The sequence below is a fragment of the Scleropages formosus genome, chromosome 17, assembly GCF_900964775.1.
Source record: "Scleropages formosus chromosome 17, fSclFor1.1, whole genome shotgun sequence".
NCBI lineage: Eukaryota > Metazoa > Chordata > Actinopteri > Osteoglossiformes > Osteoglossidae > Scleropages > Scleropages formosus.
In genome coordinates this window covers 13,682,447-13,705,766 of record NC_041822.1, presented here as the reverse complement: position 1 = coordinate 13,705,766, position 23,320 = coordinate 13,682,447, and the positions used below count along the sequence as shown (strand labels likewise).

The window sequence follows — 23,320 nt, the reverse complement described above, 5'->3', positions numbered from 1 at the left end:
TTTTTTTTTTTTTTTTGGTGTCACTGGGCTGTTCTGTACTAGAACAAGAAACTGTTATTTATCCATAGTAGCCATGTCTCTAATCTCTATCTTAATGATAAGCACTCACCAAACAGAGGAGAGTAATTACACTGAGACCAAGGTACACAAACACCTGCACATCCACTCAAACCACAGCGCACATACAGGGGAAGGGCAGCGCTATATACAAGAATGTGGTATTGAACTATTGCACTTATTGGCCCATTGCACCTCAGAAGCATGTCTGAAGATGCACAACAAATTCAACAATAAATACATATAGATTGCTGTACACCAATTATTCACCATGTCACACAACACCTAAGACTTACAATGCGTTATAGATCTGTTTTTTTTTTTTTTAAAAAAAAATCACACATGCTAAGAACCTACTTTAGCATACAGACTGGCATGGTTGAATATAATCTAAAACAAGTTGTTGGGTATTAACTTGGAGTATGGGTAAAATTTTAAAAAGGGGGAGCTGTATGCCTGTATAGTGTGGCATTAATACTGATGCTGTCTTAAATGATAGCTGTGGTTTCAGATACTATACCATGATAAACAGTTATGACAGATAAAAATGTATACAATTCATGCCATGAGAACACTAATGTCACAATGAACTAATTTGCTTTTTTATCAAATTTTATTTTTAGTTGAAGTATGAATGTAGTTGATGAATTTTCAAGCATTGCTTGCCCTGCGGTCCAGATCATCAGGTGGACATCTTTTTTTTTTTTTAAAGCCCAGATGTGTGATTTCCTGCAAAGGGCATCTACAGGCCACAAAACAGAAAATAGTTCTCTCACAAGACAGGCACTGGGTGTGCAGTAAGTCAGCCTTTCCCAGGAACACTGAGGAAACCTCTCCTTTCTCTTGTACATATTATATAAAATGCACTCGTGAAAATGAATGATGGACTGCAGCCCCAAGATCACAATAATGAGTAACAACAGAGCGAAGGGACAGACATGTCACTCTTGCTTGACTGTAACCTGTGTGACTGAACTCCTTATTACCTGAAATTCCACTAATTTACCCTTGTGCCTCAGTACTGAGGTTGTCAATTGCTTAAAGACCAGTGAAAAATGCGCACACAGTAGACTACCGGGATTAGTTTTTAAAATCAAACTATTCCTGAAACACTTTTTAAGCACTTTTGTGCTATAAACTAGAGTCAATGGAACTGGTTGAACCTCAGCACCAGTAAGGGAGCCCAACACACCTGGGCACCTCTCATTCGGAACTTGAGTTGTTTTGGTTTGGCAGTTACTTGAAAATAAACATATATGTTCACAAATACTATGGAAATTTAAAGGAAGTTCACACAATGGGGATGCTGAAAGGCCACGCTTGAATAATAAGTTTCTCAGGAGCTGAACTAAATGGAAATGGGGCACATGCACATAAAGTATAATTACGTAACAACATATTTAGTAGAAGCTGTTTACGTGAATGTTAACATTCGTACTGAATGTTAAGAATTGCTGCAGATTCTAAAAGGCCACACATTTTATAAAGGTAGTTTATCGCTAAGGTTAACTTCAGTCAGATATATATATTGTATGTATACTCACACACAGACATACCCACACAATCAGCCACACAAGCATGCACTGACATACATGTAATTCATAAATACATAGCCAACTTTATTCCCCTGTCAAAATATGAAGTTTGTCACTGTTGCCATGGTGTAACCAAGGTAATTAAAGTGTGTAGGATTGGTCTTGGATGGATCCCACAGAATCTTGCTTTGTTTAGGACAGGTCTCTCCCTCCCACCTCCTTCCAGTCCTGAGACAGGTGTATGGAACTTCAAAAAAATTAATGGCATGCACTGTAAATTTGCTTGACTTCTCACAGATGCTATACAGGAAACTGTGCAACCTCTTACCACCAGAGAAATAATGGAAGATAAAATCAAGCTATTCTAAGGGTGAGGGTCTTCAGAATGGTCACTTGTGTTTGCTCAGTCTCCTGTATGTTTGTACACACTGATAGTAAATGTTTTCTTAATGCTATGATTTGACTGGTTTGACAAACTATAGCTGGTACTGGAAGTCAGTCTAAGAAATGTGGATTTACATGATGGAGGGGGTGTGACCCCCTACCTCTGTGGACATAGGAGATGTGATCTTCGACTTCATTCTATCAGTCACCACACTGTGTACTTAGCATGGTCCAGTTATTTGAACCAACTGACCTACCAGAAATGCAAGAGCTTTAAAAATACAAAATGAATATAAGACAGGGTGTGAAAAGTTGTAGGCAGTACACATCAAGAGCTCTGATTCTGCATTTTCGGTACTATGGGAGAGTGGGTGGCTTGAGTTTAATTTACGTTGAAGTTAAAAGTCAGCCCTCGGGAGGAAAGGTACATTTGGCACGTTACATGAGCATTATGCACTGGTCAAACTGAGATATTCACGCAATGAATGAGACCGGAAAAGATAAACCTAAAGAACTGGCTGTCTTTGCTGCTTTGTAAAATGTGCCCTATGGCCAAGGCTCTTGGCTGAGAGAGAGGAGGGAGGGGCTGGTCACTAACAGCCACAGTTGGCCTGTGGGAGAGGCGGGGGGTTATCAGTGAGTCTAGGGTTCGGGGTTCCAGTGGTAACAGCTGGGTCTGTCTCTAAACTCTCTGACATCCTGTCACAGATGATGTCTACCAGGCGCTCAAATGTCTGTTTAACATTTATGTTGTCCTTGGCACTTGTCTCAAAGAACTCGAAGCCTTCAAGAGAAGCAAAAAGAGTTGCTTTTAAAAGCGGAACACTGCAAAACACCATACATACTGTACACTCACATTACTTCGTAGTGAAACAAATGCTTGTTTACTTTTTCAGAAATAGTTTTTACGTTGTGTATGAGAAAGAGAGATGCATGTGGGGTGTGCAGGGGGTATCCAGTATCTGTAGGCTTTTGTCCACTGCCAGCTTTCAATCCTGAGCTTTCTTTCTAACCAACATATAGTTTAAAAAAATGAATTGACAACATGCTGTATTGTTATAAGGCCAGTAATGTGATTAACTTCAAACGTTTTGAATAATTTTTTTTCCTACAATCCAAGCAAATTAATTAGCTAAATTAGGAGCAGTTGATTCTTTCATGAAGGCTTAAACAAAAGCCCACATTCCCTGTTGGTTACCAGGATAAGGCTCAGGCACCTACAGTCACTGGGAATGACTGGACCTCCTGATATGCAAAATGAGCATTCTCAGTAACATATCTATTAATTTCTATCAATCGGAGGTTGTCTCTGAGAGTCTTCTAAAATGATCAAGAATACGTAAGAAAATGAAAGAGCAGTGCTCACCCAGCTGTTCAGCCAGAATCCTTCCACTCTCTGCAGGCACCACCCTCTCCTCCTCCATGTCACACTTGTTGCCCACAAGGATCACCTGTGCATTGTCCCAGGAGTATGTCTTGATCTGGGTGGACCTGAGAGGGGAATTGGAGCCGTGCACATCACACCACTGCCAAAAGGGGGGTCAAGAATGGAACTTTCTTCTTATTTCAAAGGACGAGGCAATACTTGAAGAGCTGGTCCCCTACTTAACCAACTTAACTGGGTCCAAGTGTTGGTTCATTACTCGAAGTTCCTAAGGCAAATGTAAGATGGGCCAGGGGCTCGTCATCAGTTCTACTCTTTTTCTAATTCTTTGGGCAACTATGTCATGTTAACTTACACTGGCAAAAATGGTGGTATTAGACTAATTGAGGGTACTTTGAGGACTGAATGTCTGTATCTTGCTGAAATGCACACTCCTTTACTCTGACTTTTATGTCACTTTGGAGAAAAGCGTTTGCTAAATGAATAATAGAATAAATGAAGACAGACACAGCAATAGGGTTTTTCAGGCAGTACAAGAGAAGCACCACAAAGTGGCTCACTCTCTCCTAGCCACTGCCTCTGGTGAGCTGGGATGCCTTGTGAACGTGTGTGGGTGTTTTGAGACCCCTGGCTGAGGTATTTATGAAATTTTGTATATAAGAAAGTACAACAAAGAACTCATGCCGGTGGTACCCAGGGGTAGACCAGGGTTTTGTTGTTCATATGCAGCTCTGCGATCCCTTTTTTGACCCACACCCCACAAAATTCACTAATGCCTACTGCAAGTGTAATAAGAAAGAAAAGCACAATTGTAAGAAATTTAAAAAAAAAAAAAAAAAGTAAGTTGTATGCCGTTTACCTTGAAGCACAGACAAAGATTGCACACCAACTTGAAGCTGGTGATTTAACATGGAGGTGGACTGAAACTAATAGATACTAGTAGATATAGAAGCCACAGGATCATTTTCACCTTCTACACCTTCTGTTACACCTTCTCACTCTTTTGAAGAACTTAAAGTAGCGCTTATTATTCATTGTTGCTGTCTGTCAGGGCACGAGGTGAAGCTTTGGTGCACGATTCTAGTTGGTATGCCGCTTCTCTTCATGAAAAATTAGTAAATACTGCTTGCAAAAGTTTGCAACAGCAAAAAATGTTACTTGAAAGTTAAGTCAGGGACCCCCTGTATTCTCTCTCTAAATTGGCCTTTGTATGTATGTGTTTTATTGCCCTGCACACACCCTGTGTTTCCTGGAAGCAATAACACACATACAGACCACTGTGACCCTAAACTCAACAATTACTTACTCATGCTGGAAGGATATTTTTGTACAAATGGTTTTTATATGCACGGGCAAGAGTTTTACTGTGTCTGACACATCAAAGATTTGAGGGCCCTTCACTGTCTGTCTGACACCATCCAGGGACTCAGCTTACACTCATTCCATTTTCTGCCTGAACAGACTGCATCCCGTTCAAATCTCTGCTGCTCTCTCCCGTGGTTCAATCTGATTTGCCATGCTAGTGATGCTTTATTGAGATGACATGTCAGTGTTGCTTATGCATAAATGGCAGGAAACAACAGCAGGTCACAAATATTAATACAGATTGAGTGATCAGCTAAAACAGAAGCTCAAAAGATTAAATAATGCGAAGAGAACTAGTAATAGTTGTAAATAAGGACACTGAGATTAATAGCTAAAATGAAGAAGTCCTCTGCCTTGGTATGGATGACTGGGTCATGCTCACATTGAGCACAGATTTGAAGGTGACAAGTGGTAGGTAAGGAGTAGATATTCATGTCATTATAGAGTGGCAATGCCATTTCCATATTGCCTTTTTTGTTCAATTTTTTTTCCTTGACATTTTTACCTTACACTGGAAATATCATTACTACCTCTGGCTTATTGACCCAATCCAGATGACTGGAAGCAGAATGCCAAGATTCTGCACAAACCACAAGCTGGAAACACAAAAGCCTTTAGGTAGTTTGCAAACAAGCAGTGTCACACAGGTTTACTCAAGAATGGACCCCAAATAACACGTTCTGCAGTATCATAGCAACTGTAGTTGGTGCTAGTGCATGCAGCCTTCTCGCTGGCATAACCACAGCAAATGACCAATGTGAGTGGTTATAAATAGACCGCTATTATCCGTTACAAGAAGTGAGAGCATTATGTGACCATCTGTTAAGAATCAAAACCAGTAGTTATACAGGCTGCAGCTATGAATATCCTATAATGAACATTTCCTAAATGCTGAATGGTGTCACAGATTAGTTCATACTGCATTAGACTGGATTTTTCAGGTTGAATTGGTTGTAATTTCTGGTTTCTGACAATCACTGCTTTTGACTATCTGAAAGCAAGAAATATACAGAATGTAAATGTATAAGTTCTATTAGAAGTGAAATGTGTTGCCTTTTATAGGAGGATTGTTCAGGACTCTACAGGCACATGGGTAGTGGGAAGAACTCAAGAGACAGTTATATGTGTGTGCTGAGATGGAGAAATAAGACTCAAGGTCTACCCACAGCTGTGACAACATGCTGCAGAAGGTGGTGCTGCAATACCAGTAACCATCACACGAACAAGAATGAGCCTGATCATCACTTGTTCCCAAAAAAAAAAAAAAAAAAAAAACCTGCACTGATGCTCCCAAAGTTCTTCCAACTTCAATATCTTAAGACATTCACAAGGATGATCTTATCCTGGAAAACACCACTCTGGGCAGTTATGTTACAACTTTGGTCAAAATTCTAACATAACTGCTTGATGGTAAAAGAACAGCCAGATTGGGCAGAATCAGATTAAATCATCTTAAACTGAAAATTGAGCAGAATCAGCTTAAATGAAAAGCATGATGAAGTTATTTAGAAAGTAGAAAAGTGTGACAGAGCTCACAAATACTTCTAAGGAAAAGCACGCTATGCCAGATTAGTGATGAAATCCAGAAAGGTCTTTAAAAAGAGCATAACTGCCCTGCAGTGGGGATAGAGAAAGGATCAGGATGTCAGTCTAAAAAGAAGTCACAGATGATCATGCATCCTGGCTCAGGTGTATAAAAGGGCCACTGTCTCCCTAGGGCAGAGCTGTTACCATGGAAACCAGACTGGGTTTCTAGGCTTGAGTAAAAATAGAAATGGGTAAATAAAACTGCAGCCACTGTGTTAAATTTATGAAAACACTGGCGTGATACCATGCCAGGATAGACATTAAGAAGAGACTGACTGGTTTCCTGAAAGGGATGGGTGGGCAACGAGACATTACAAATGGACGGGACCTTCCAGAACACAAACGTGCAGCGCGAATCAAACTTTATGAGGAACCAGATGGTTCTTTGAGAGGACTTTTTGCTGCTGGATACATTTGGGGATTTTGCTGTTGGCAAAACATTCAGGTATGTCTGTGCATCACTTGGAGAAAAAGCCAGGAGAGAGAGGGTTCTGAACCTAATGAGCTCACTTTATTACTGTAAATTTTCTCAGGTAGTGGAGTTCAGATACAAAACACTTGAGACCTCCCATTTAAAATTCATAATATGAATCACTCCAAGATTTCAGACAGTTTCAAATGGGAAGCTTATGAAATATTGTTCCCACATATCCTGAAAGGAACAAAGATACAACGGCTCTTTTGAGTATCAAAAGCGACTAATTGCGGTACTTCCAGATTTCAGGGCAGTTCTGTGTTTGAACTGAGGATATTTGAAAGGATAAAACTGAAAGTCAAAGAATTGCAGTTGATGTTTCCATCTTCAGAACAGCTGTGACATCTTGAAGAAAGAAGCTGCTGGTGCAAAATGATGCCACCCAGCTCAAAAAAAGAGCTGAGTTTGGAGATTAATTGCTTGTGCTGTTATCTTGACTAGGGGTACGAGCACGTTGTCAGGCAGGCACACAACTGCTGGTAGCACTGCACTTTCATTAGATGTGCTTAGCTCCTGCATATGCTGCATAGCTTCACAATGTAGCCTAAGGAAAAATACTGCAGGAATAAAAAAAAAAAAAAAACATTTGTAGTGGAGACAAAATTAAGCAGAAAGGAAGGGGGAAAAAAAATCAAATATGTGTTTTTCAGATCTGGGAAATCTTATATAGAGGTCAGACTTTTATTTGCACTGGACAATTATAGCAATAATTAACTATATAACTATTTGATAATCTTCAATTTGATCATTTCACTCCAGCAGTGGTAACATGAACTCCAAGCCCTGTTCACGTCTTGCTTTTACTCTCTGGTTCACAAATGAGACATTGGTACGCACACTGCGAAAGACAACATGACAGACACGGAGAATTGCTTTATATCACGTTTGCGTCGATGCAATAATTTTGCACATCAGTCACAAACTCTATAATTGAAGTGTCCTCTTATTTAAGCAGCTCTTGATTTGTCACCAGACATGCTCTGTTTTGCTCTCTCCGCATTAGCCTTCAATGGGAGCGGTGGGAGTTGGTGTGGACACTTTACATTCATGGTGGTCTCAAAGTGCCTGGGCCTAGACAAGGACAGGCAGCCATGACATTCATGTGGCATTTTGAACAAAAGGCAAGTTCTTTTTTCTCATCCCCAAGGAAACCAATTTTGGCTTCAAAAGGAAGCAGCTTGTTGCTGAGGAAATGGCAGGGACTTGTGAAATATGAACAGCCTAATATTATAAGCAGTATCAGCAAGGTTTTTTTTTTTTCTTTTTTTTTTTAAATTAAACAGGAAAAAACACCGTGGTTCATATAAGAGCAATTATAACCGATTATGCGATTATGCTGTCACAGCCCGGTCTCATTTCTGTGGCTCCCTGATGTCACAGAACCCAACAAAAGCTCTAATAAAAGCCTCCCCAGTCCCCTGAGAGATGCCATCAGAGCAGTTGAGATGATCATTGCGGTCAATAATGTATGACGCAGGTGCACAAGAAGGCAGAGCAAACAAATTCAGGTATTTCTGCCATTATTCACGTCGGAGATTCGTGTTCCGAGCTCCCCAAATACACAGGAGAACTATTTTTGATATCTTTTTTTTTTTTTTTTTTCTTTTTCTTTGCAAACATCAGCCTGTCCTGCCTGCACCAGACCTCAAAAATCCAATCAGCACACAGACTGCCTGTTTAGTTTGGCTCTTGCGGACATCAGGCTGCTGTGATAACTGCGGCCTGTTGTGGGGAACAGCAAGTAACAGCGGCTTTATTAACACAACTGAACATAAAGTGGGGCATCTGGACCTTTAAGGAAGATATATTTTACAGTGACATTAGCAGCTGAACTGATAAAGAAAAGTGTTTCTTTTTTAAATCTGCCTTGATGTCGGGCTCTTCCTCATTACCGCGCGCTCCTATGTAGAAAGTGAAGCTGTATAAATGATAACAAGCAAACAGAAATGTAAATAGGGACAGCTAGTGGTGCCGTGGTAAGAACTGCTGCTTTAGACACAAAGGTCATGGGTTCAGTCCCCATTGGCAGCTGTTGTACCCCTGAGCAAGGTACTTACCCTAAATTGCTGTAGTAAGATTACCCAGCTGTATCAATGGGTAAATAATTGTAGGTGCACTAACGCTGTAAGTCACTTTGGAGAAAAGCATCAGCTAAATTATAAAAAAAAAAAAAAAAAAAACAAACGCAGTGAAACTCCTTATGCTTTGCTTGATTCGTGTTGTTTTTATGCTAAAACTGAATTTACGGAGACGCTACATTTTTAAAATCACCAGCATGATCCCCCAATGCATCCAAGACGGCGTATCCCCACTCTTGCGTGTCATACTCACCAGTCTTGTACTGCCCCGAAGGACTCCTCGTTGGTGATGTCATACATGAGGATGAAGCCCATTGCACCGCGGTAGTATGCTGTGGTGATAGTCCTGTACCTTTCCTGTCCTGCTGTGTCCTACAAGCAGAAACACAAGTCAGGTCCAGGTCAGCTCTCATGGTTGCACATACAAACTGATATGCAGAAATGTGTGTACATACAAATTTTGTGTATATCTACACTTAGGCACACCCCGTACATGTACATTGGGCTTTGTATGTAAAAGGCTATAGTGAAAAACACCTAGTGCAGCATTCCCCTCGCCAGAGCCGAACAGATTTGATGGACACCAGCGTGTTTGCAAGCGATGGGTACGACTCCCTTTGGCTTCCTGGCTCATACTCTATCTGTGGCCACGGGCAGGCACGGTACTGCAGAACGAGCACGGCGATACGAGACTCGCACACCGTCCTGCACCCGGGCCGGGGGGTTGCTATGGTAATTGGCATCTCGGTGGCCAGCCGCGCAGAGGCCACGTGTTGCTGGTAATCGCTGAGACCTCTCTGCTGCTGAAGGATGAGGCAGGCTGGGGTATTTACAGCAATAACCAGCCAATTAAGGACCCATAATACACTGCAGGTTGGTGGATCGCTTTTGTAACAGAGCCGTCTACCTCCAGCCTCTATCGCTAATCGGGCGGTGATGCTGGAACAAAAACGTGCTATTGTCACATGTTTGTTTTCCTGCTTGAGAGCTGGGGGCCTGAGGCTTTGATTGTTTACAGTAGAGCGAGCACATGTTCACAGCAGCAGCATCCCTACTGCTAAATGGTGAATCATCTGTTCCGAACACCTCCATGTCACTTCTGTTGCAGCCACATCTATCCGTGCCAAGTGCTTGAGCGTCGTCATCTATCCACTCTATCCAACAAGCTAATTTGTCTGAAGTGCTAGCAGAGACCATCTGTGGTTATGGTCACCTTTCAAAAATAGCCCAGATGTGAAGAACAAGTTCCAGGTGATTTTGAGCGGTGCCGGTCTCCTTCGGTCTATGTGCCCAGAATTGGTGTTAGAAGCATCAATATGTTTTTCACGTAAAATCTGAGAACTCCGATAAGACCTCCGTCTGCTGCAGAATTTCCCCCTTCTTTTCATTTTATTGGTCACTCAGCTCCTTTAAAACGGCTGAAACCGCAGATGACCATCTCTTTCTCTGGCTTTAGGTGACCAGATACCCGTTCCTCCAGCTCCATAATTCAGTCTAAGTGAGTGTTCCAGCCCAAAAAGGAAAGAAGCTCGCTCACTGAAAGCTTTTTCACACTGATTCCAGAAAGTGTTCATGCTTACTTCATTTCTCATTGGAAATTTACATACCATATCACACTAATCTCATGCTTATCCTCATGACAATAGACTGGAGCGCACTGTATGCAAGTGTGAATCAGAAACATGTCACATGCATTTGTGCACCACCAAAACCTAGTTGCCACGTTAGAACCTAAAGTAAACTGCTTGACGGCTGGTATAAAGGAAACCCCTCTGGCCCATAACTGGGGGAACGATATAAATATATATATGTGTCATAAAGCCCTGTTATGCCCACCACAAGCATCTCCTGGAGGTGAGGCTGGCACACCTGAGCAAAGTTCAGATTCAGGATAAATAGGAGGAAGCCACCAGTGGGAAGTTGCAAAATCTCATTAGAGCGTCTACACCTTCTCTCACACTTTGTACTGACTCTCGTTTCCGAGATATAGGTATCGACCCCGCTTCTTCCCCTGACTAAACTTTTGTGCTGATCCTGAGAATTCCTACCTGGCTTAGACCCTGCACGAACCCGACCACCATACAGACTGTGCTCCCGGAGAATTCATTGGTCCTGACCCGTTTCTCCCCTACGACACCAAGTTTGATCTGCCCTTCTGATATTAAAACGCCACATTTGGATCCATTCCCAACTCTGTCTCCAAGTCTGTGTGTGACAAACATCATATACATATATAGTGTATGTATATATGTTTCAGTTCACTATTTTGTTTCCATTTGATTTTTATTGCCAGCTATTAAAGGTGTTCAGCTTTAAAATAAAATGAAAACATTTAAATGAGTCAAAGTCCCAAAACTAATGTGCAAATGCATAACTTTCCTCATAATTACAAAGAAATTATTTACATTAGCGGTTTCTGCTTCATCTCTCTCTTATGCATTTTTGTCCTTTGTCTCAATGTATTTTATCATCTTCCTTACATAGAGTACCAACGCGGCGGTTGTTGGTTCTTGGGCTTAAAAGGAGTCATCAGATCAATTATGCTAAGTGCTTTTTCTGCTGCTTTACTGCTGATAAAATATATGCTGCGCATCTCTTTTTCTATTCATGAATTAATATAGTTATCATTAAAAATATAGCCCACCTTACACTACTAAAAGCACAATGTACCTCATTAAATATGCTATACTTCATATTTTCAGCTGCCAATTATACTGCAATTGAACTCCAAATGAACACAGAATCTAGCTATTATCATTTTTGACTCCTCCACCCGACAGGAGATCCTGTACTGCTTTTTCACCACACATCTCGTATCTCCCCCAATGTCCACCATTCTCTCACTTTCACTAATTGCGTGTCCCGGTCAGTGTCGCAGGAGCCTGGAGCCTATCCCGGAATCATGGGGCAACAGACTGCGCAGGACACCAGTCCACAGTAGGGTAGCCACACGTGGACACAGACTCACACACTCATCTATTCACACACTGCAGGCAATTTGGCATCACCAATTCACCTAAACTACAAATCTTGAGAATGTGTGAGGAAACAGGAGTACCCAGAGGAAACCCACACAGGCAGAATGTACAAACCCTGTGCATATCAAGCTGGATTCAAACCTACATTGGAACAGATCTCATTCCTATCGTTTTTCCACATCAGTGTTTATTCTGCTCAATTTACCCTGACACATATCTGGACACAAATCAGTTTTCTACTTTCCTAATTTTAATATTGGCAGAAGTTACAAACTTCCTTAAGGTGGTTAAGGAGATGACTTGCAATCTGCAGGTTGCTGGTTCAAGGCCCACTACCTGCCTCTACTTCTATAGTACCCTTAATCAAGGTAATCATCCAGAATTTTTCCAATAATAATTCCCAGTTGAATTATTAACTGAATAATTTCATTTAATTAACTGAATAGTTTAACAATCAAATATTGCATGTCACTCTGGATTACCAGCTGATAAACAAATATATATATATTTAATCAAAAACATAGCATTTAGGAAAATTGTTTTTCTCATTTTTTTTTCAAAAAAGAAGCATTTCCAGTTCATAAAACAGGGACCGTCTTTAGCATAGCGATTACTGCGGCAGAATACGCATTACCTTCATCCTTTCTCTAGGGGTCTTTCTACAAAGCCACATAAAAGAGACCAAGATTTTGTTAGAGAAGCTCTATCAAAACAACCTGACAAATGTGTGAAAACAAATTCCGCCCTGTGTCAAACTTGTTTATAATTAGCAGTCTCATATTGCATCCTAGAATTGAAGAATAGAAGAACTGGCTGTGAATTTGAGAGAGTTTAATATATGCTTTGGAACATGTGTTCAGTATGTTCAGCAGGCTTCAGAAATGTAGAATGTAAAATCGCTATTTTAAAAATTGCACTTGGCTAATCTTATTGTACAGTTTTAATAACGCAATTCTTCATTAAAATAGAAGGCATGTGTAGTATTGGCCATCTGTGGCCTTCAACAAGTTTTATTCTACAACTATTATGTAGGTTAATACCACAGAAAGATGAGATGGCAGAACATTAACACACCGGAGTCAAGAAAACCATCCTTAGAAATATTGTATATATGAAAACTAAACACACTAAGAAACAAAAACATGACACCAAAATATACAGTATGTATCTCTTTAAGATACTGTATACTGTGTAATTAACTTATGAAAATAAAGGGTACACACAGAGTTCAGAGTTATGTATGTTTACGGTTAAAAATGAGTCACAATATGTTTATACAGATTTTAAAACATTTTAACAGCCATCACATTGAGATTAAACTAAATGTGATGCATGTTTGTAATGCATGACTTGGAAATGGCTAAGAAAATATATATATATATATATGAGATACAGTGTGTCCATTAAGAAGCAACAATTGTATTTTACTGCCAGATATGACCTGACAGTGTTTTATCTAAGCACCATAGACAGAGAAGGTTAGTTCAGCCAACTCGGCTATTTTTATCGATGTGCTTTTGGTGTTTTGCAGACCCATAAAAAATATAATTTCTGTTTGATGAATGAAGCCCTGGGGAATGTACGAAATTGTGTCACCCCACTGCACTATGCATGGTATAATAATTACACAACAGCTCTGACACATCATGCATTAATCAGAGATAGCAACGCCATGGAAGAGTGGTCAAATGTTGATTACCAACTAGTTACTATTCTAATAGAAGGGTTATTAGGAACAAAAACAAAAATTAGAATCTTTAAATAGCCACATCTCATAACTTTAGTAATGTCTAGTGAAACTGGGTGAAAGACAAACCACTGGCCTTGCTGTTGACAGTATAACTGAAAGTCAGAGAGACACAGAGTATTCATGGAAGATATTTCACTGGGTTTCATTGTTCCCCTTAACCTGATTTTTGTTCCCTGAATCTTAGACTTACTCCTGGGTTCAGTACCACTGGCAAAAACACTGCAAAATAAGCTCTCTTTACTCTCTTGTACCTAATTGGATTTCATAGAGACCATGACTCTTACTCCTTTATTTTTTAAACACTCACTCAAGCTCTAACTTGTCACTGATATGAGCACCTATACAAATTCTGATTACAATCCTCACTTTTTCAAATTGTTTCTGTCTGCTCAGAGAAAGACTAGATATCCGCCATCAAACTAAAAATAGTGATGTATTATAAGGCAATTGTCAATCCATGGCTAATGACTTGCTTCCTAATTAGTAAAAACAAAATTGGTCCTGAGACTGTAATTTGCTGAAGTGAAGAAATAAGGCAGTGAATTAAGAAGAGCTGTCTTGATGACTAACATTCATTATCCCATAGCGAATGGTCTCTGCAGCCATGAAGAGAACAACAGTAGGTTGACGCAGGGCCAACCACGGTTGGGAAATGTCACATCTGTGCAGCTGGAAAGATGCCATAGGACATGCTCAGTGGACATGTGCACATCTGTATAAACTCTTTATGAGCTTGGGATGCACCAAAACCCACTGGTAGCACTATCCATTTTGTTTGTCTCTAATAGAGCTTTAACATAAAATCTTGATGAGCCCCAATCCAAATCTACCGGAACTGGCTCAGAGCACTGGTGTTTTTTTTTTTTTTAAATAAAAAAAAAAAAAACCTTTGCTAACATCAGCCTATATTCTATCTTTCAGGTATTTTACTGAGTGTAGTAAATTTAGACTCCAGTTGCAGGTATTTGGCTGTGCTTTTTGACCGTAATCAATGATGCCATAATGCTCATGTTGTCCGATCGTATGGTTCATATGAGACTGAATTCACTTATCAGTGGATAAAATTTTTAAGGCTTAAAAAAAACCAGAACCTCAATAGGATCAATGGGGGGGGGGGATCAGCCAGAAGGTGTACTACACCTTTGCTTTTGTCTTCACAGTGTTCAGCGCTGTCACTGCAGGTTTTCCATCTGTAGTCAGTTGCATGTTCAAAGTCAGACAACAAAGACAACAGAGGGGTTGGAACTTCAGCTACCAGTTCTTTCACCAGTTTTTACCCCTGGTGGAATATATCAAAAGGAAAGCCTAAGAAAGTACAGAAAGAACAAATAAAGTTTAAAAAGAGCCTCTATGTTTTTTTTTCCCCTTAAGTACCCTTAAAATAAATGGCTAGCTGCTCAATATGTAAGCTGCGAATATGTCTGACCATCTGCCTGTTATTAAAAAATATGCAGTTTTCAACTTATAGTTAACTGCTGCTGCTTCTTCATGTTTAAGGATTAGCTGTACAGACACTAACATACTGAAAGGTAAAAAACTTAATGTGACTGTAAAACAGCAAACACATCATACAGTAAAATTAATATAGCAAGGCTATATTGTATAATGCATTATAACATTAATAAAACTGGTAACTTATGAGTCCTGTGGAAAAAATGCACATGCACTGAACTAGACTATACAGGTAAATAGAACGTATGTTCCCTTCTGACAAATGATCCTCCTCATCATATCTATACCAGTTCTATAACCATTTCAGATACTGTATATTATTTTGACAAGACCCAAGTATGCCAGATACAAGAAAAAAAAATTGCCTCACCACTACGATTTACTGCTCTCCTTTATGGTCAAAAACTGATTTTTCCTTGGACATTATAGGATGGCAATTTATTGCAAAGCAGTTTTTGAATGACGCTGATCAGTTGTTACACACAGCAGACCGGAGACCCGGGTGTGGACTCCATTGCGGAATCGTTGTTTATCGACATATGCAGGACGAGGCAATGCTCCCAGTCGGGGACAAGCGTGGTTCAATCCGAGGTGCAAACGGGGTCCGAGGGGATAATCCGAAGACGTGGTTGATGAAGCGAGAATCGATACCGTGGGAAACAGGAACAGGGATAAGGAGACGGGAGAGGGAACGAGGAGCGGGGTACACGGAGGAGGACGAGTAAGTCGCTGAGAATGATTCGTGAATGCGGGGGGGGAACAGTTGTCTCTAAGAGATTCCGCAACTAGGAAGGAGCTGGGGATGGTTTTTATGGACGAGCGCTAATCGGAGTCAGGTGCCAGTGGGTGAGGTGCTTGCGTGGTCGTGACACCGGTGAAGTCCAGGGGCACCAATGTAAACACTGATTGCAATGAATTTAAAGCAAAAAGTGAATCCTAGGATCAGATTGGCATGTCTAAAATCTTGCTCAAAATATGATGAAGTTTCATAGTACTGGTACTGGTGTGTGGGATAACCCCCAAAACCACACACACACACACATTTTCAGAACCGCTTGTCCCTTACGGGGTCACGGGGAACCGGAGCCTACCCGGCAACACGGGGCGTAAGGCCGGAGGGGGAAGGGGACACACCCAGGACGGGACGCCAGTCCGTCACAAGGCACCCCAAGCAGGATTCGAACCCCAGACCCACCGGAGAGCAGGACTGCGGTCCAACCCACTGCGCCACCGCACCCCCCCCCCCCAAAACCAATGGCAATAAATGTACAGAGCACTGAGACCCATTTACATATTATTTCACTCAATGAAACGGAATGCTATGGAAAAACTTGCATAAGTTTAATTTAGGCTCCCATGACCTCTGTGAAAAAAATATCATTACAAAGCTTTTCATACTACAAGTATTTAAGTTTGGGCTGCTTTCCCTTCTGCTCAGGTACGATCTGACATCCCCCCATCACATGAACTCTCGCCATCAAAAGATAATTCATCACAACACTCCATCCTGAATATGTACTATGAGTTAATAAAGGTGCACCACTTTCTTTTAGAAGCCAAAAAATGTTAGAATTATTTGTTTTAAGCTTACTCCTCAGCAAAATGATCAAAATAGGGACAATTTTATTTCCTGCTGAGCAGGGGCTTTACTTTGTGTTTATACAAAACTACACTATATGCATTTATTAAGTCACAATGCACTTCCCTTTATCAGGTTATAAATAATATTTCTACTATATACATTCTCATGATGCCAGGAGTTTTTCCAAACAAACACAAAATTTACCATTACATTATAAAATGTGGTAGCGTAATTTATGACTATGTAATTCTGCAAAAAGCACCATATTGATTTAAATAAACAGTAAAGCCATGGATCCTATTGAACCAAAGCCCAAAGTCTTCTCTAAAAGCTTGTATTTATCCAATAATTTGCAACAATGCTGAGTTGTCCCTTTCCCCAGGGGCGGTGGGGAGACGGCCAAGCAGAACAAGCTCGAAGCAACTTGAAGCCTGTCAGCCTAGACAGAACGTAGCATTTTCCAGCAGCAGATTCCCTACACAGCCCCAATGAGCTGCAAATACAGCTTTTACAGTGCAGAAATCCTAAAAAGGGCACTCCATTATGGAGGTAAAGCGAGACTTGCCATGCACCATTTCATAACTCCGCAGCAGCATTTAATCTCGTAATGGCTGAGCTGCAAGCCTTACTTGAGTGACGGCAGCAGCTCCTCCCGACAGCGTAGCAGAAGGAGTGCTCGGTGAAACCGAAGTCCACCCCTTTCCTTTCTGCTTATTTTTTGCTTTGTCCTTTTGGGTCCTTGATCCTTTGCTGTTAGCATCTTTGTGAAATCTAAACACATTGAGCGCTTTCACCACCTGTCTTGATCCTGCGCGTCATTTGTGCGGCTTCTTCGCCAGCTTGGAATGCAAGGAAACTTTCAGTCGAGCTGCCTACTTGTTACCGAACCAAAAACCATCACAATGAGACGCGTGAGCCTGAAAAATGCCCTTGACATTTATATCTTGCTATGTGACATTTAAATGCAAGGAGCATTGCAGTCTGAGCTGTTTTGCTTTGGAGCATAGCGGTACACCTGGTTCCCGCCGTCATTTGCCCGGTTTTGTGTGCTCGTGATTCTTTGGAATTTGTTCAACAGCATGTGACACATCGGGACTTCAGACGGAAGCGTTGCTCTGTTTTGTGGTTTCAGCTGTGGAAGCTGCCTTCTGCTGAACACTGATGGATGACGATGGAGGAGTGGAAGGGGGCCACCAGCTTCCCTTTGCATAATAAATCAGTTTTGGAAGCTCAGAGGGTTATTGGCTCAGAGCTACAGGTCCCTCCTTGTCTTCTGTATCATAAGAGACTGTGGGGTCAGGAGGGTCAGATCATTATTCCCAGACACTGAGAACCAATCCACACAGTGTTCTCCAGCTGATCATTACTATTTTGAGGATTCCCACCCTTTCTCAACTGATAAGTGTTTTTTTATGAACATTGAGACACGTGAGACAACCACATGGTTTGAACTGTAGCTCTTTTCAACAGGGTGTTTTACCACAGAAAAAAATGCACATAAATGGCCCACGGAATGGTAGAGGTTTAAATCTTCAGACATTGGTATTATGTCCAGACCATGACAAATTTGTTTAAAATTTGTTGTTTTTTTTTTTTTTTAAATCTTTACAGGCCTTTCTATTATAACGATTTAGCTTATGCACCTGATTTAATCACAACACTGCCCTCTAAATCATTTTCCTGATACATTTCATCCATTATTCCATTAAAAAAAGCACATTACTGCTAAAACACACTTGGATATGTATTTTCTGCTTTAAGTGCCACAAACTATTTGACCATTCTCTTTTATGTGTCACAGAACTGTGTTAGTAAACAGGAGAATAGTCGATAATTAGCACGCGTATGCTTGGCACTGTCATCACTCTACCCCGTCTCTCCCAGCCTTGGCAACACTTAGTATTATTGCAAAGTGCAAGATGTAGCAACCTTGTAAGAAATTAGCTATAATCCTGACAAAATAATGTGCAACCTTGGGACATTATATTCCACATTGAGAGGAAACCCTAAGGTAGTATGACACACATGGCAAAGAAGATGAGGGCCATGAAAGTTGAATGAATAACCTCCTCTTGACTTTTCTAGTAAAAAATCCCCCTGACTCACCCAGATCTGCAGTTTGATCCTCTTATCATTTTTATAAACAGTTTTGACTTTGAAGTCAATGCCCACAGTGCTGACGAAGGCTGAGGTGAAGGAATCATCTGCGTAGCGGAAGAGGAACGACGTTTTTCCAACGCTGCTGTTTCCAATGATCAGAAGTTTGAACATGTAATCAAAGTTCTGGTCAGAACTTTCCTTTTGGCCAAATTTACCATCTTGTGTAGCAGACATCTACATGAAAAAGAAGAAGAAAAACACGTCAGTGTGATGACATTAAAAGATAACCTGCACTAAAAGTAGTGCAATTATGGTGGTTTCTCTCTGGCAATCTGTCAATAATCAGAGGGCTCAGATATTGACTCCCTTCCACACTATTTTCATGTCAGGGTCAACTGTCTCTTTGGTCTTAAACAATTAAAGTTGTAATTTGATGTTACTATTTGAAAGAAATAAATGGGAAGGTGAAATCAAGGTTTGCATAACATAAAGCATGATAGATTAGTGGTCATACAAAAGGTGACAATGATAAGGAAGGAAGGAAGAAGGAAGGAAGGAAGGAAGGAAGGAAGGAAGGAAGGAAGGAAGGAATTCTGAGACCCCAGTGAAGCACCAGAATTCCTCCTTGAAGGAACTTCCTTTAATAAAGCAAATACATAAATATATATTGTGCAAAACCCTTTATGGAAGATGAAAAAATGTACAAATATGTACTAGAAACGGAAACCAAGTTGTGAAGCACTGAAATGTTCACGCTACTGCATGTTATGAAACACAGTAAAATTTACAACAAAACCATTTTCAGGTGGACTGCAAAATAAAATGCCTTATTTTCAGAACTGACATGGGAGTACTGAAGCGAACAATCTGAGCTTTCATCTGACATGAAGGAAAAAGACAAGTTCGGGCCAGCATCACAACAGTCGCATTAAGTTCATCGTTGGAGCGACGTCTGACGTGCTGCCGACACCACAGAATGTTAAGCGTCGGCCAGATGGTCATGGTTCTCTTGTAAGTTGTGTAGCGGTGTGACGACGCTAGGACACATCCTGTCAGGATGTAAGGTTTGATGGCTCAGGGGCGCTATGCTTGGCGCCAGTAATCAAGTGCCTAAATGTTTAGCAGGTGTTTTTAACAGCAAGAGATTTTTGGTGAATTTTGTGCCTGTTGGCAGTATAAGTAATACAGCGCGTCCAGACACGGTGTTGTATTCGGATCGTGTACTTTACAGAGTTGAGGATGCTATTGAGGAGGCTTACGAGCGGAAGCTGTTGAAGTATGCAGATCTGGTAGCAGAGGCAAGAGACTGTGGGTGGCGGGCTCATGTGAGACCGGTAAAGGTGCGTGTCAGGGGGTTTGTAGCTAAATCAGCTACGTCGCTGGTGGGGGAATTTACTGTTAGAGGCCGTTTGTTAAGTGTGGCGGTGAAGGAGCTGTCTGAGGCTACTGAGAAGGCGAGTCAGTGGTTATGGTTGAGAAGAAAGCAGGGTAGTTGGGGTTACAGGTCAGAGGGAGGTGTGTAGGGGGTTGGTAAAATTAGTGGCAGGTGGCTGGTAATGGGAGGCAGCTGCTGGTATGTAAGGAGGCGAGGCCTTCTTGTATGAACTGGTTTCAGTTTGTGGAGTGATGCATTTGCAGATTTGGTTGGCATGTATGGCAGTATGATATTATCTAGGATGATTTGAGTTTGTGCAGTTGGTGCGTTTGCAGAATTTGATGGTATGTGTGGAGGTGTGGTATTGTTTATTTTGGGATGCTTGAGTTTGTGGAGTTGCTGCATTTGTTGAGGGTAAATGGCATCTAATGTGTATGGAGAGGGGTGGGTCTGGCACGCCAGACTGCACTATCGAGCTTTTCTGAGGTGTCGGGGGCCTAATTCAACGAAAGAGACGAAGGGAGGTGCCCATTTGATAACCTCAATGAAATACACATGTTGGCACCCTGTGGTTGATGTGATGACTGGATGACGAAATTAAGCCGCTTCTTCTTGAGTCACGGAGATGTATGATGGCAATGCTGGATGTTTTTCTCTGTGGTGTCATGGTGATTTTGGTTGGATAAGGTCCTTGTGTACAGTCGTCATGATATGAGCATGGGGTGAAAAATCTTGTCCTGTGTATCTTAATGTGAATATTAAAGGAAAAAGTTATGGCTCACATATATTTTTAAGCAATTATGTCCCTGTGGGGTCCATTTCATTTGAATTTCAGGATCTTCTGCCTTTTATTTTCCACCTACATTTTCTACACATTTTTATTAAAACAATTCTTAATTTATACAACAGTACACTTGGCTGTTTCATTGCTGAATAACACACAGGATGCATTCACCAACGCAAGTGGTTAAATTGCATGCATATATTAAAAATGGAGTGTACGGGGGGAGTTTAAAGTTAACTCCTGCAAAACATCTGATATGCTTCCACAATATTTACCGACAAATTTGAAAAAAGCGTAAGCCGCAGCTGAAATAAATTTGGAAATAATCGCTTTTAGTGGAATGTCAGCAACACTGGCCGTTCAACAATATACTAATAAAATAATGACAAAATATTGCATTAACTGTACATGTATTGCCAACGCAACTAAGATCTCCATCAGTCAGCAGGCCTCTGAAACCCACAGTGTGTCCACCACTGCACTGGGAAAACTGCCATTTTCAGGCTTTTGAATGAATGGCTTGGGTTGGATTCAACTACTAAGTTGGTGTGGTGCCAGCAATCTCCTCCCCAATATAACTTTCCATTTACAGCAGGTAGTCAGTGGTTAGGGCTTTCAACCTGAACATCTCACATTCAGCTCCTGCTCTGCTGGGTAGTACCTCTGTTTAAGGTACTTTCCCTGACATGATACAGTACAAATGCAATACCCAAGGGTAAATCACTGTAAAACTTGTTGGTAACTGCCTTGGAGAAAAGCATCAGCAAAACAGGATAAAAACAGCATACTAACTCACTAAACCAGATGAATAACCACTTCAGCACAGTGCTCAGTGTCATCCACATATTGAGGACACTGCTCTGCCCATGCAGCTCCCTACTGACAACCTCACGTTTTGCTGACTTTCTTACCCTCCAGTGTTCCACTACAATACACCCCAGAGACATGGGTCCAGAAGAACAATTCATCAATGTAACCTATTTTTATTCAGAGCAAAATTTATACACTATAAAACAGCACACTGCAATACTCTCTCTCTCTCTCTCTCTCTCTCTCTCTCTCTCTCTCTCTCTCTCACACACACACAGAAACACGCAGAGAAATACGGATAAATAAATGTAGTCATGCAAACTGTCAACCCTAAGCATTAAATTGTTCAATGTTTCTCTGGAAAATGCACTGTTGCTCCATTACTTTAAGTTTGCTATGAAATTAAAATCTGTCATTTTCCATTATTCTGGTTGTTTTTTTTTTCCAACAGCATTGTGTAAAATTCTGCATTTGAGCTGCAAATCACTGAAACTGCTGTTTTCACAATGCCAAAGAGAAGTTCGTCTTATTTTCCTGAAATACAATGTACATTTACTGAATATGTATCACACGCAGCGTGAATAAAATTATCTTCATACACATCAGTTTAACATCACACACCGAATGCTTAGGAATTTCCATTTTGTTAAAACAGCTTTTTCCTTCGAAGTGGAAATGATTTTTAATTCGTTTAAATTAATTTGCAGGTGAGTGTGTTGATTTTATGGAGTGGAATTTATTTTTGAACAGCTTCACAGGTTACATTTTGCAAGACAATACAATGAATCACAATGAAAGCGGGATATTTTCCATAGACGCACTAAAACTCAACAATTCAAGCCACTACGACCTATTTGACGCTCAGCACAACGGGTCCACAAACCTGCACGGATGCTTCGTGTCTCATGCTGCTTTCCTCCGATTTCGGCTATTTTTTAATAGCGACACTACGTGGGATGCTTCCCCAGCGCCTCAGAAAGCGGCTGAAAAATCAGCACCAGAGCGCTGTCCTCCCCTTTAGAGCCGGCCACGGACGCGACCATTGAAGAAGGATGACCACGTAGCATACAGCCTGGCAGTTCGTCCCTGGGATTTGTAGTCAAATCACACGCGATGTTCCCATGAGCAAAACGCTAGCGCGGTGATTTGGACTACAATTCCCATGCATCGCTATTGTATATACGCATGAAGCAGAAAACCAATAAACAGTTTATGGAAGCCTCATAAGTGTTTTATTTCCAGTAACAGACCCTTACTTGTTACTTAGTAATTATTGTAGTTACGTTTTTTTAGGGAAACATGTTGGTGATACTTTTTTAAGTATTTTTTTTGTTTCGTTTACTATGCATATTAATCTTTTTTAATCAAAGAGCTACGAGAAAAGACCATCATGTACATATTTATCACTGCATAAATTAGTGGTAAACAGTTACATTAGAGTTAGAGCTAATTCCTTTTACTTATATATATATATAACAACATCCTGTCATCATGGTAAAGGCGGATTGGGACTTACCTTGCCATATAACTCCATTGGGTAAATAGTATAATAATAGCAAAACTAAACCGCGCGGCTTTTTGTCCCCTTTCTTTCTGAAGTGGCGCTGAGATCTGGCTGAAGAGT

General features: G+C 40.9%; 1 protein-coding gene across 2 annotated transcripts; it reads right to left on the bottom strand.

Moving 5' to 3' along the window:
- rab3c (RAB3C, member RAS oncogene family) lies at window positions 1-23,277 on the bottom strand. 2 transcript variants are annotated; one of them, XM_018759394.2, is made up of 5 exons: window positions 23,213-23,277; window positions 18,734-18,961; window positions 9,119-9,237; window positions 3,343-3,467; window positions 1-2,760 (listed from the first exon to the last, which is right to left on the bottom strand). In XM_018759394.2, exons 1-5 carry the CDS (start codon window positions 23,228-23,230, stop codon window positions 2,570-2,572), a joined length of 681 nt encoding a protein of 226 aa, XP_018614910.1. In that variant the 5' UTR covers window positions 23,231-23,277; the 3' UTR covers window positions 1-2,569. The 2 variants fall into 2 exon arrangements, with proteins under 2 accessions (XP_018614910.1, XP_018614909.1); XM_018759393.2 differs by lacking the exon at window positions 23,213-23,277 and adding an exon at window positions 22,580-22,741.
- Between the last annotated feature and the right edge of the window lie 43 nt (window positions 23,278-23,320).